This window comes from Grammomys surdaster, unplaced genomic scaffold, assembly GCF_004785775.1.
Source record: "Grammomys surdaster isolate TR1022 unplaced genomic scaffold, NIH_TR_1.0 203, whole genome shotgun sequence".
Classification (NCBI taxonomy): Eukaryota; Metazoa; Chordata; class Mammalia; order Rodentia; family Muridae; genus Grammomys; species Grammomys surdaster.
The window spans coordinates 2,508,858-2,522,404 of record NW_021604648.1 but is presented as its reverse complement, the minus strand read 5'-3'; the positions used below and the strand labels follow the sequence as shown (position 1 = coordinate 2,522,404).

Sequence of the window (13,547 nt, the reverse complement as noted above, 5' to 3'; positions counted from 1 at the left end):
TCAAGTACTTTAGTCCACTGACCTTCTTTCCCCCTTCCGTGTCCTGGAAGCTATTGGTCACACACTGTACCTTTCATGCTTGAAGTTCACATCTATAAGACGTTAATAAAATAGTCTGCTAGTCATCTTCCAAGTAATTATATCTCAAGCTTCATCTAATAGAATGTGGCACGTTTACTTTACATTATTAGCAGATGGGAACTTTGATTTCTAACATTTAAAACACACCAGAAGCCATCTGAATACAACATTATTAGCATCATTATTAGTAAAATCTAGAGATTTTTTCCAAGAATAATATGATAATCGCTTGAAGAAAACAAGGAGTTTGAACAGGTACTTATACAAAAACCTACCAGCTCATTGCTTGTCGATGTGAGTCTTAGTTTTTCTTCAATTTCCTTTCCAATTCTCTGAACAGTTACCTGAGTCTGTTTAATTGCACACTGGGCTCTATGAAGCCTAGAAATACAAGTTGTAGAAAAATGTAAGTGAGTTAATTACAAAGTCTAAACATAGAGAGCCACAGACATGAATTATAAATCTCCTAGGATAAATAGAATCAATCCTGAACAAACCAATTATTTCTGCAGTCAAACATATAATAAAGTAACAGGAATTACAAGTCCTAAAATAACAGCACTCTGAAATTCCTACTTCTGCTACAACATAGTTAGGGTAAAGGACTCTAGGGATTTAGAAGCACTTTAGAAAATGATCTAGTTGAGGGGCTGAGAAGATGGCTTAGTCAGAAAGCAGCCTGCATCTCGAGCATGAGGACCTGAGTTCAATCCCTGGCACCCATGTAAAAGCTGGAGATGGCAGCACAAGCTTGTAATCTCACTGCTGGTGGCAAAGACAAGGGATTCCTGGAGCTTCCTTTATATAAATTCCTATAATTTATACAAACAGTAAAAGATCTAGAAGTAACAAACTGATCTTAAAATCTGTCAGATCTCAAGATTTGTCTATAGGTGCATGATCAAGATGAAAAATAGATCAATAACAAGGTGCTCTTATACATCCAGATAGTGGAAGACTGAGGCAAGCTCACTTGAGCTCAGAATTTGAAGACTAGTGGGGACACAGTAGTGAGACTCCATCTCAACAACAAATAAGGGCTAGAGAGATGGCACAGTGGTGAACACTCACTCAAAGGATCCAGGTTTGATTTCCAGCACCCACAAGGCAGCTCACAGCTATCCATAATGTTAGTTCCCAAGGATCCAATACCTTCTTCTGGTCTCCATGGGCACTAGGCATACAAATAATGCATGCGCACACCACACACACACAGACACACACAGACACACACACACAGACAGACACACACACACACAGAGGCAGAACAATTGTTTAACTAATTTACCAGAGCTAGGGCTGTCCACCTAGAGACAGCAGTAAGAAAGTGAAACATAGTCTTAAACTGGGAGAAAACAGCAAAACCCCTAATCACAAACTGTGCCAGGAAACCACACCAAGAAAAGGACAGACTCTTCAGCAAATGGTGTGGGTAGCTAGATCTCCTAATAAAGGAGAGTGAAATAGATTCCTCTCACTCTGCAAAAGGTTAACTCAACATAGATAAAAGACTTTAAGTCGTAAAACTCTGAACATGCTAGAGAAAAAAACAAAAGAAGCAAATCCACTTCAAGATATAAGCATTGGCAACTTCAGATCCAGGCACAGGCAGACTTCCTGCAAGGACTCTAGCAGCTCAGGGGGCAGGGCTGGGGCCGTGGGTGGGACTGTGTGAAGCTAGCAAGCTGCACTGCAAAGCAAGCATCAGCAGGATGAAGGCAGCCTACAGAGTGGGGAAAAATCCTTACCAGTGACATGCTGACAGTGGGGAGGGGGTCGATACAGCATACCTGAGCAAGGGACAGACACTGGGGAACTGAGGAACTATGTGAGGTGATGGGAAACTTAAATCTTGACTGGGATGAAGACTACACCAAAACCGCACTATGACGTGTGTGAAAATTTCATTTCATTAAAAAAAAAAAAAACATTATCAGTCTTAGCCTGAATGTCTTCAGGGGTGGGATGTCATTGTATAATGGATTGTATGGCGTCAGTATCTCTGGAAGCATTTCAGTAGGACCCCTTCTAGACTGTTGGGAAGTACCTGATAATTACTGAAAATCAGCAGCTCCCCCAGGATTCAGCATCATGTTGTATAAGATACGCCTCTATAGAAACCTGAATGCAAGGGAAGGTCGTCACCAGATAGTCCCTACTCCATCCCCAGCCTGGTCTCCCTCCTTGTACCGAGCCACTGGCATTTCTTATTTCTGTGCCTCTTTATAATCCATGTATCTGCCCACACATTTTCTCTGTTTCTTGCAGGTAAGCAGAGTCCTAACCCACTAAGAGGCAGCATAGCCATAACGTTTGTTCCTCTGGCCTTCTGTGGCTGCACCAGGCAGCTGAAGGCATTTGCTCCTCCTCTAGAAATATATACCAGCTCACACACAGCACCACAACAGCCAGTACTAAGGACCACATTACAGCAAATGGTCTTCTTCTTGTCCTTTTCTTAGCAGGTCTCTCTGAGGGGCAAGAATACTCATTCTCATGCATAAAGGAGGCTCTCCATCTACTTCCTGATTGTCCAGCATTCACATATATGTCAGCGCATTCCTGAGAGTGGACATTTTGACTGATAGAGTGGGAGATTAACTGACAGACATTGTTTCCTATACTTACAAGATCAACATATTTTATCAAGAAAAGGTGCATAAAGACCTCTCCCCTCAGGCGGAGGAAATAAGCAATTTTTACTAAAAACAATAGGCATTATCAACCCAGGGACAAGTCAACAAATAGCATTATTTTATGGAGGAGGGAGCTGCTTAGAGCTCCGCTGGTACTATGCAAACAACCTTGTCAAATGGTAAAGACTTTAAAAATAAAAATGATTCATGACCATAATTAATGTATGACTTCAACTATTTGGCTCTCTCTGCCCCAGACGCTTTCTGATCTTACCTTAGGGGCTTAAAACACACAGACAGAGTCACATTTCCTCCAATCTTCAGTGTTATCCAAACAGACTCTCAGAGCCCCTGCCACAGCAAGACGGGGCTCATAATGTCCTCCTTTCAAATCCAACTGGAGAATAAAAGTTTCAAGTATTTAGGCTTTTCAAAATAACATGGTACATCTTGATCCTCCTGGGGGTCAGGAGGGAAAGGCCTGACAGGCGGAGAAACAACTGCTTTGCCTTCACACAGGACGGCTGCCTGAGGAGGAGGGACGCTTCTTGAGTTCTATGAAAAGCATCTATAAAGAGAAACACACCAGCTAGTCACCTGAGTGACTGCTCAATGCCAGGGCACCCAGCTGAGGTAAACTCAGCACACTGCATGTTAAGAGTTCAAGCAGCTCTCTCACAGTCACCCTGGTGACAGAGGACAGATGTGCCTTGTCATGTAACATTATCTGAGAGAGATAAGTAGAAAGTGGATTTAATGAAATTTCTTGAAAGCCAAATTTTGTTATAGATATAAAGACATATAACAAATGAAAAGTTGTATATTTAAGTAAATACTTGCAAATACTGACAACTACCAATCAGACAGTATAATCCCAGGCAATGGCACTTGAGATGTTTTTGTCTACTTAATGTTGATCATGTAGCATGTGAACTGCTACGCATTGTGTCTCAGAGGAGCAAGGACAGATCAGAACACAATTCCTGAAGCTTATGAGGAAGGACAAAGCGAAGAAGAAAATTCAGGGTGACAGAGACTAATAGGGACAAACGGGCACAGACTGGGAAAGGCTGCACGTGGTGGAAAGAGCTCAGGCTTCTCTTCTGAAGACACCTGGAAGCCATTCAGCCATTAAACTGGAAAAGATTTCAGCATCTTTGTACTTTTGAAAGCCCTACGCAGGACCTATCAGGGACTGGTGAGGGCTGGGGGAGGGAACAAAGAGGCTAGACTGGACAGCAGAAGCTAGGTTAGACTGGACAGCAGAGCTAGACAGAAGGGCAGCCATGATCGATGCAAGGGACATGTATGCAAAGAAATGCTACAGGAGACTCTTGAGTTTGTGCAATGAAGGTTGAGAGGTTCAGTGAACAAGAAAGCTGATGTGCGGTAAGCAACCATCTGAGCAAAACCAGGCATTGTCCTGAGTGAAACAAAGATAGCAAAAGATGGCAGGGGTGAAAGGTCAGTTAGAAGAGAGATAAAGTCTGATGTCTGAAAACAAATTACCAGCTGCTCTGGTGTGAACATGGTTTAACCCTGCCCCCTAAAGGACGACCTGATGGAAAGCATGGTTCTTGGGATGGTGGTACTGGAGGGTGACAGGAGCTTTAAAAAGTGTTGTCTTCTAGATGTCACTGGGGATGCACTCTCATGGGACCCTTTCCATTCTCAGAACAGGCCTGTTATATAAAAGGGACCAGCCTAACCTCCCCACCCCGCCCCGTGCTGCCTCTGCTCCTGGTTTAAGCCCTGATCCTTCCTCCCTCAGATCCTATACCCAGTGTCATCCTCCACGGGCATCAGAACCAGGGCTGCCTATATGGATTGCAGAACTGTGAACTAAGAAAGCTCTGTCCCATGACGGCCCTGTTACACAGCAAGCAACACTGAAGATCCTTTAGGCATCTGCAGGAATTAAGGGACATTCACAAACAACTTCACGTCAATAGGTTTAACTTAGATCAAATAGTCAAACTGCTCTCAAATCACTAGTTTCCATATCAAAAGAAATAGAAAATATGAATAATTACTGCCTGTTAAATTAGACTTATTGTTAGAACCTCCTCAGGCTGGAGACACAGCTCAGCGGTAGCACTTGACTAGGACCTATGAGACCCCGTTTCAACTCCTTGCACTAAAAACATCAAATCAAAATACCATGTCTGCTTACACAGAGACCAGGCTCAGGGCTTTACTGGTAAAATGCTAATATTAATCTTTCAGAGACAAAATATTTCATTTTGCCTAACAACACAAGATTAACATTGAAACAAAACACAACAAGGCTATCACAAAAACCTTCTGGTCAGTACACTAACAATGATCTAGAGCTACATTATGTTGGAAGGCCGGGAAGAGGGCAAGACATCAGCAGTCAGTACTTTATTCAACACAGTAATTGGCGTTTAAAGCAATCGAGGCAACTGGAAAAAAGGGAATAAAAAGAAGCACCACTAGAGATGGAGGAGGGGAAGGAAAACAAGAGACAAAGGCATCAAGGGATTGGTCTGGTCAAAGTATGTGTCTACATGTGTTGACAGACACAATGAAACAACTTTGTCTAGTTAACAGACATTTATCGAGAAGGGAAGAGCTAAGAGTATGTATCTGCAAACACAATGGTTGTAAATATAGAAAAATCAAAAGAGATCTTTATTTCCAGTCTACTAGAAATAAATTAGGCCAAATCTAAGATTCCAGAATAAATCTGATAGACTAGTTACTGCATGCGTGCGTGCGTGCGTGCGTGTACGTACATATATACTATCAACAAATAACTAAGAATAAGTCTAATGAAGGATGTCAAAGATTTTAACTCAGAAATCATAGGATGTTGCTGAGACAGTAAAGCAGGGGGACAGGTGGAGACACATGGAAGGAGGGAGGAGTCATACTGTTAGTGATTCTCTGCCTAACTGATCTACAGCAGCCAAGCAATCACAATCAAAACTACTGCAGCCTCTACTAAAGGAAATGACTCAGAAAAGGCTGAAGAACTGCAGTGGAGGTCTCACACTACCAGACCATACATAGCACCCATACAAAACTGTTACAGTCACGTGATCCTGTAAGCCACGTCAGTGAAGTACAATTCAGACTACACAAACAGAACTTCTACTATGTAACCCATTTGCTTTAACAAGGAAAAGAAAACTCTGGTCAATAAGTGATCCAGAAATCACTTAATCTATAGAGGAAAAAAAAAATACCCTGCCTTTAATGTCCCCCTCATTACATGCTAAAAATGAATTTCACTGCTAAGAAACCTAAATGTAAAAATGAAAACAATAAAGCTTCTAAAGAAACATATAGGAAAATATATTCTAGATACAAAATGTTTGTCTATACATACATAGCCCAGGCTAGCTTGGGACTCATGAGTCTACCTGAGATTCCAGGTGCTCTGATTACAGATGTGTGCCTGCATGCCTGAGTGTGCTGGCTAGTTTATGTCAACTTGACACAAGCTAGAGTTATCTGAAAGGAAGGAACTTCAATTGAGAAAATGCCTCCATAAGATCAGCTGTAGGGCATTTTCTTAGTGATTGATGAGGGAGGGCCCAGCTCTTTGTGGGTGGTGCCATCCCAGGGCTGGTGGTCCCAGGTGCTATAAGAAAGCCATGAGGAGTAAGGCAGTAAGCAGCACCCCTCCATGGCCTCTACATCAGCTCCTACCTCCATGTTACTGCCCTGATTTCTCCAATAATAGCCCGCAATGTGGAAGTATAAGTCAAATAAACTCTTTCCATGCAGTTTCAGCAAAGCAATAAAAGCCCAAACTAAGACACTGAGTACAGTTTCCTGCTGTCCCTGCTCCTCTCCTTCCCACCATTACTCACCCTGATCCCCAGACAGCTCACCTCCTACTTTCAGATCATATATATCAACATGCTTTTATGTTTCTATATATAATCTAGAAACCATAATGACAGAAAACATATAATATTTCATATTTATGGGACTGGCTTAAATGAGCTTAATATGATTCTCTAAAATTGATTCCATTTTTCTCTTTACAATCAAAAACAATGACATTGTACACATGTATTTTCTTAATCCATCCCTCCATTGTTAAGCATACAGGCTGGCTCCATTACTTGGCTGTGAACAGAGCTGCAGGCCTGTGCAACAGTGATCTCTGGGATATCTCAACTTGGACCTTTGGATAAATGCCCATAAGTGGCATATCTGTGTCATATGGATCGACTTTTAGTGCCTTCTATAGGGCTGGACTAGCACACTTCTGCCAGCATTGTGTCGGTTTCTCTTGCCAAGACTTTGTTAATTGTTTACTCGATGACTGTCTTTCTGACTCAGGTAGCATGGAATTTGGGTGGGTTTGAGTTGCAGTCTAGTGAAGTTGAACTTTTTTCCCCTTGGGTTTACTGACCAATGGTATTTCATCATTTGAGAATTGTCTCAAAAGGTGTTCCATTAGCCCATTTATTACCTGGGTTGTTTTGACTCCATGTTAGTTTGCTACCTTCCTTGTTTACTCTGGCTACTAATCCTGTCAAAGGTTGTACTAGTTACTTTTCTGTTGCTGTGATGAGACGCCATGACCAAAGGCAACTGCAGGAGGAAAGAGTTTATTTTACCCTACCCTTCCAGGGGACGAGTCCATAATGAGTAGAGGAAGAAGCATGGTGGCGGGCAGCCAGAGCAGGGAGCTGAGGAATCCTGTCTTCACTGCCTCACCTCTGACTGTGTGCATGCACACACACACACACACACACACACACACGCACACACGATGAAGACCTGGAAAAGCTAGCATACAACTAGCTCGGCCAGGAGCTGGAACACCATGTAAGAGTACCTGGCAGAGGATGAATCTTGTGCTGTGATCTGAATGATGATGACACAGACACATTTATCACCTCACAGCAGGAGCCAAGACAACGGTGCTGCCATTGTGTGGGGCATAAGAAGAGCCACTTGGGAAGTTCTATTGAGACTGAGGTGCCGATGCCACATCTGTAGTGGAGTGGGGTATTTGTTCAGTATGGAGAAGGGTGTTGGGAGATAGACCTTGGCTGGGGATGAAAATGTGGCAATCATTAGCACACAGATGCTAATAATGTTATGAAACATTACAACATTTCATAACATCACTAACATGAGCAGAGTGAATGAGGTCACCCAGTAAGACTGTGAGGATGAGAGAGAGCAGAGCCTAGAACAGATTTCAGAGGAACATCAATACTGGAGGAATTAGAAAAGAAGAAATAAAAAACCTGCCAAAACAAAAAACTCCAAAGTGAGACTATGCAGAGACCAGGACAGCTGCAAGAGTTGATGTCACAGCAGTTAGAGACATAATGCCTCTGGGAAGCAGTGGCCACGGTCTCAGAATCTAGGAACCTGAAGTCTGGGCATCGTCAACATATTTAGCAGTAAGGGACTGATTTAAAACATCACTTCTAATCTGGTCACCTCGAAATCCACAGCTATAATCATTCTCTCGCCCAGCTAACAGCCCCCTAGCTGGCTTCCATGTCAGCTCTTGCTTTTCTCAATTGCATTCCCCAAGGCACCCCGACTTCAGTTGCTCAGTTCCTCACTGTAGCCCATCTGCCCTGACAGCCCCAGTACCCCATATGCTTTATGCACTGGCCCAGCCTGGCATCACGTGCCAATCTGTATGGCTTTATCCACTGGGCTAGCCTGGCATCAGCTGTGCTGCCTGTCTGCAATCCTCATGGCAAACTCAGAAAAACATAACCCAAGACCTCAGGCTCTCCCACTGGCAACAGTCTAGACTCCAGGTTTTTCCTCTCATAGACCAGAAGAGAGTTTAAGGCTCTCATTTAGACTGTGATTACAGAGGCTTTTTGACACTGTCTGGAATTAAATTTTCTTAAAGACAACTAGAGATACCACAAGTTACAGAACCACAACTTAAAATGTTAGTGCTGTGGCAGCAGTGGCGCATGCAGGAGGCAGAGGCACTCGAATCTCTGAGTCCAGCCTGGTCTGCACAGAAAGTTCCGGGATAGCCAGAGCTACACAGAAAAACTCTGTTTTCAAAAATCAAATGGATGGATGGATACAGATAGATAGGTAGATAGATAGATAGAAATAGTAGTAGGTAGAAAGATAAATAGATATGTAATTGATAAGTAGGTAATAGATAGGTGATAAACAGACAGACAGATGAATAAACAAAAATAAACTAGGCATTAGTGTTGCCTAGTACAGCCAGACCCAAGTCACTTTTCCCCTTCTCTGGTAAGTACAAACCTTCCATGCCCTCCAGGCCTCTAATGGCTATGGTCATCCTTTGTTGTCCCTTTCATAACTGTGACATCTCTAACACACTATACATGTACTTCTAATCATGTTAACGTTACCCATCAGTTTAAAAAAAAAAAATGATCTTTTCCTGGTGACTAGAAGGGTTACAGCCTCTAAATGCTTTACAGCACATATTTATATCACGTTTCCACAACAGTTGGGAATGCTACAGAACTGACTGCCACATAGCACATGGTCCAGGCCACTCGGCCCTCACTCTCCTCCATAGCCAGCCCACAGCCTCCTCCATCCAAATGAACACTGCTGTGAGAACGTCCAAAACATGCACTTCAACAGTGGCCAACCCAAATCACAGGACCGGAATGTGGCTCAAGAGATGCTCAGGCCTTTGTGTATCAATCACCAGTAGAACAACAGTGAGAGTCTCTGAACTAGCACCGAGAGTTCACAGGCTCTAAAGAGGTATGACTAGATACTGCTTTTTGACCAAAGACAGCCTATCTGTCCATTTAAAGAGATAAGTGCTGTGCATGGTGGCAAGCACATGCTTCTCATTCCAGGACTTAGGAGGCTGAGGCAGGAGAATCACAAATTTAAGGTCAGTTCAATAAGAAACAATTGTATCTGGAACATCATATATACTTACTGACTTAATAATTATGTTGAACACATAAACATTCATTTAGATGCGCTGTGCTAGGCAGTGAGCTGACAGCATGAACTATGCAATCTCATCTGTCTCATTATACTGCTCCCAGATTTGTTGTTTGACATGGTGAAGGAGTCTGGAGGCATACCAAAGTTATAACATAGTTCCCCAGTAGATTTTGAATTGATCAAAAAGAAGATTATTAAGATACTACAAACTGAATCTTGCCTGCTCAAATCCATTGGTTAAGGTCCTAACTTCCCAAATAAATACATGAGGCTTTTAGGAGCTAAGGTTAAATGGGGTCATGTGGTTGATCCTAATACAAAAGGATTGGTGGCCCTAGACCAGTGGTTTTCAGTCTGTGGGCCATGATCCCTTAAGGGGAGTTGAATGGCCCTTTCACGGGGGCTGCTTTAGACCACTGGAAAACATAGTAACATTACAATCCATAACAGTAGTAAATTTAAAGCTATAAAGTAGCAACAAAAATAATGTTATGGGGCTGGAGAGATGGCTCAGCGGTTAAGAGCACCGACTGCTCTTCCAGAGGTCCTGAGTTCAAATCCCAGCAACCACATGGTGGCTCACAACCATCCGTAATGAGATTGGATGCCCTCTTCTGGTGTGTCTGAAGACAGCTACAGTGTACTCATCAATACAATAAATAAATAAATATTAAAAAAAAAATAATGTTATGGTTTGGGAGAGTCACCACAACATGAGGAACTGTATTTAAAGGTCGAAGCATTAGGAAGGTTGAGAACTGTCTCTACTCACACAGAAAAAAGGCTATGGGAGGACACTGTGAGAAGGCAGCCATCTGCCGGCCAGGAAAGACACCCTCCCCGCACACTGAGTATGTGGGCACTCTGATCTCAGACTTCCTGTTTTCAGATCTATGAGAAAACACATTTCTGTTAAAGCCACCCAGTCTCTGGAATCTTGCAGCAGCCCACACTAATACACTCACTAGGTCTGATCTCATCAGGTAAGCTCTTAAAGTGACTAGCTCTTCCTGAAAGACGGGGTTAAAGCATGACAGGACCTGTGGGGTAGGGCAATGGGCAAGGGACTAAGACAGACTCTCTGGAGCTGACAGTAGGCCCAGATGACAACCAGCAGGAACTAGGGAGCTGAATCCTGCAACCAGAAGGAGAACTGTGCCAGCAACCACACAAGCCTAAATAAGGACAGTGAGCTCTAAGACGCAACAGAACATGGTAGACAAGGACTGCAGCCATCTGGGACCACGACCCTCATCATGCTGTGGTCATTTGTCCACTGCCTTTGTTCAGCACAGGAGTCCAGACTCCTCAGCATGTGACCTCATCCTGTGAGCGCTGGTGTCCTGAGTGTGTCTGTAGCGTCACTAGACACAGGCGTGTTAGAACATGGCTTCAGCAAGTATCGCTTCCCTTCCTTCCTCTCCTCAATAGGGGCAGGCCCATCTATCTTACTGTTGAGATCTTCACTGCAGAGTATACAATAAGGCAATGTTTTGATTTCTATTAATTCTGTTTTTCTCAGGTCCTATGGAATACATTGACTGACATGTTTAATTATACTTTCTTACAATGTGTTGAGCATGGAAAACTACCTTGAGATCATTTTTTGAAGTTAGCAAAGCAGAAAGGCCCTACCATTTCTCATTCTGGACATACCACATGTCTAGGGATGTAACTCAATTTGTTCTAACAACTCAGACCTCACTGGTTATCAGCATTGACTTGATGAGTGACTAAAAGTTAGGTGTGCCCTTTCCAATAAGGCTGTTGGAGTTGAAGACACTGCTCAGTGACTTCAAGCACACACTGCTCTTGAGGACTGGGAACTGACGCAGCACTCATGCTGGGCAGCTCACAGCACCTACAACTCAAGTTCTGGGAAATCTGACACCCTCTTCTGGCTTCCACGAGCACTTCACTCACACACACAAATCCACACAGTTTCACACTTACACACACAACTTAAAATAAAATCCACAAACAAATAGGGCTGTTACCCACATGGCAAGCCTCTCTCTTCCCACACCACTCTCATCCCAATTACATTTCATACTGAAACTTAAGATGCGTTGAGTATATCTTCCAGTTTTCTAGTCCTCAGATCCTCATGTTACATACTGATGCTGTGCATACAACCACCTTGTCTACAAGCTCCAGATCACCACTGCCACTGTGCAGCAAGACTTCTTTGTTCATGTGCTTACACTGTAAGGCATGTGGACGGAAGAACTGCATCTCCTGCTCACTGTCATATCCCTCCACCCCCTACCCCCCAACCCCACGCTCCCCACCCCCTTCACGCTGTGCTTCCCAACATGAGGTACTCAGCAAACACTTTGCTGTGAGCAGTGGAAGGGGTAGATACATTGAACAGCACTAGATCAGAACCAGAGCCCTATGCCATGGTATTAAAAGTTTCCTTCCAGCCTGATAGTAAGTCATTAAGCAGTTATCAATGTGTCTTCTCTGTCATGTAGCTCATACTTCTTCATCTTGCTGACAAAGCTATAACTGCATCTCTCATCAAGCACATACTAGAGTTATGTATATGTGCAAATCTAATTATCCTTTCAAAGCAGATACATCAGTCTGAGATAACTTGTTCCTGAAAGGGCTTGCCTAAAAGAAGCAATATTCAAGCTGCCATTTGAAAGAAGGGCATGCAGGGCTCTGGACGCTGAATGCAAAGGGACTGGCTTGGAGGGGATTAGAAATCACTTTTCAAAGCCATTGAAAGAGTGGAATGTCTTGCATGTTCAGAACAGAAAGGAAGTGATGTACTAAAACAAGGTATGGAAGAGCTGAGTCCAAAGGGGACAGCCTGGGAAGGCAGCCAGAGCCCTGCCACCGTGCGCTCAGTGTGCCCCAGATCATCTGCATCTCCACAGCACCTACAGCAGTCTCGGACACATGGGAATCCCTCAAATACTTGAAGAGTTTATTAAGAATTATTCTCCCAAACCAGGAATCTACCCTAAAGCCTTCGACATTCCTCTGTCTAGACCACTCACATAGTTGAGAACACACAGTCTCATGGTAATGGCATCAAATAAAACACAATACTTGTGCTACATATAAAATTAATATACTTTCATTGAAAAGTAACTGGTAGCACCGTGGGTGGGAGAGTTTACTGAGAAGATGGTAGGGGTGTGAGAGCATGTGCTAATGAGAATGTCAGGTCTAACTAAGATGTCCTCTCAGAACCAGCGGCAGGAATGATGGGGCAATGGTCACAGAACAATAATCAAGTCTTCGCATTTCCAATTTACAACTCAAATAACTCATTTTAGGCAACAACCACCACACTTGGCATAAGAACGGGCTAAATCATTCCCAGATTTGTTCCTAATACCATCCATGTGCATTTTAGCAAGTTTAATTTAAAATTTATTCATTGCACAATAAACACACTTGAGGAAGTACAGGGAAAAGAACTTTGGAACTACAGATGAGAAAAGAAACAAATGGCAAATATGGATGCGATCTTTAAGGAATACAGACAACTTGATGCCAGGAAGTTGTTTTAAGTTATGATTCTCTAGTAAAATATGTTACCAAATTGTCTCTACAAGGGCTGGAAAACCTGCAGAGATAATAGTCAGCAGAGACTGACAAAGGACAACCAGAGCAAGGGAGGGGACAGAGGCCCTGATGGTTTATAGGCGCTGGAATATTTGTCCTTTTGAAACGCAAGATGAAACTGAACTGTGCTAGCCTTGGGAGTGAATCCACAGGCAGAGTTTAGGACTGAAGGGCTCTGTCCTTATGACTTTATCCATGAACACAGGAATGGGGCATCACAGAAGGTTGAGTTTGGCTTTCTTTTCCCCCTCTGGTTCTCTCTTTACCTTCTCTAAGTGAAACACTCTCTCTCTCTCTCTCTCTCTCTCTCTCTCTCTCTCTCTCTCT

General features: G+C 43.2%; 1 protein-coding gene across 2 annotated transcripts in view; it reads right to left on the bottom strand.

Moving 5' to 3' along the window:
• Positions 1–13,547, bottom strand: part of Uvrag (UV radiation resistance associated) — a 239,871-nt gene that overhangs the window by 125,614 nt on the left and 100,710 nt on the right. For both annotated transcript variants that reach the window (XM_028770684.1, XM_028770685.1), the window contains exon 7: positions 357–462. In XM_028770684.1, coding sequence (XP_028626517.1) covers positions 357–462 — 106 coding nt within the window. The remainder of the gene's footprint in view (positions 1–356; positions 463–13,547) is intronic.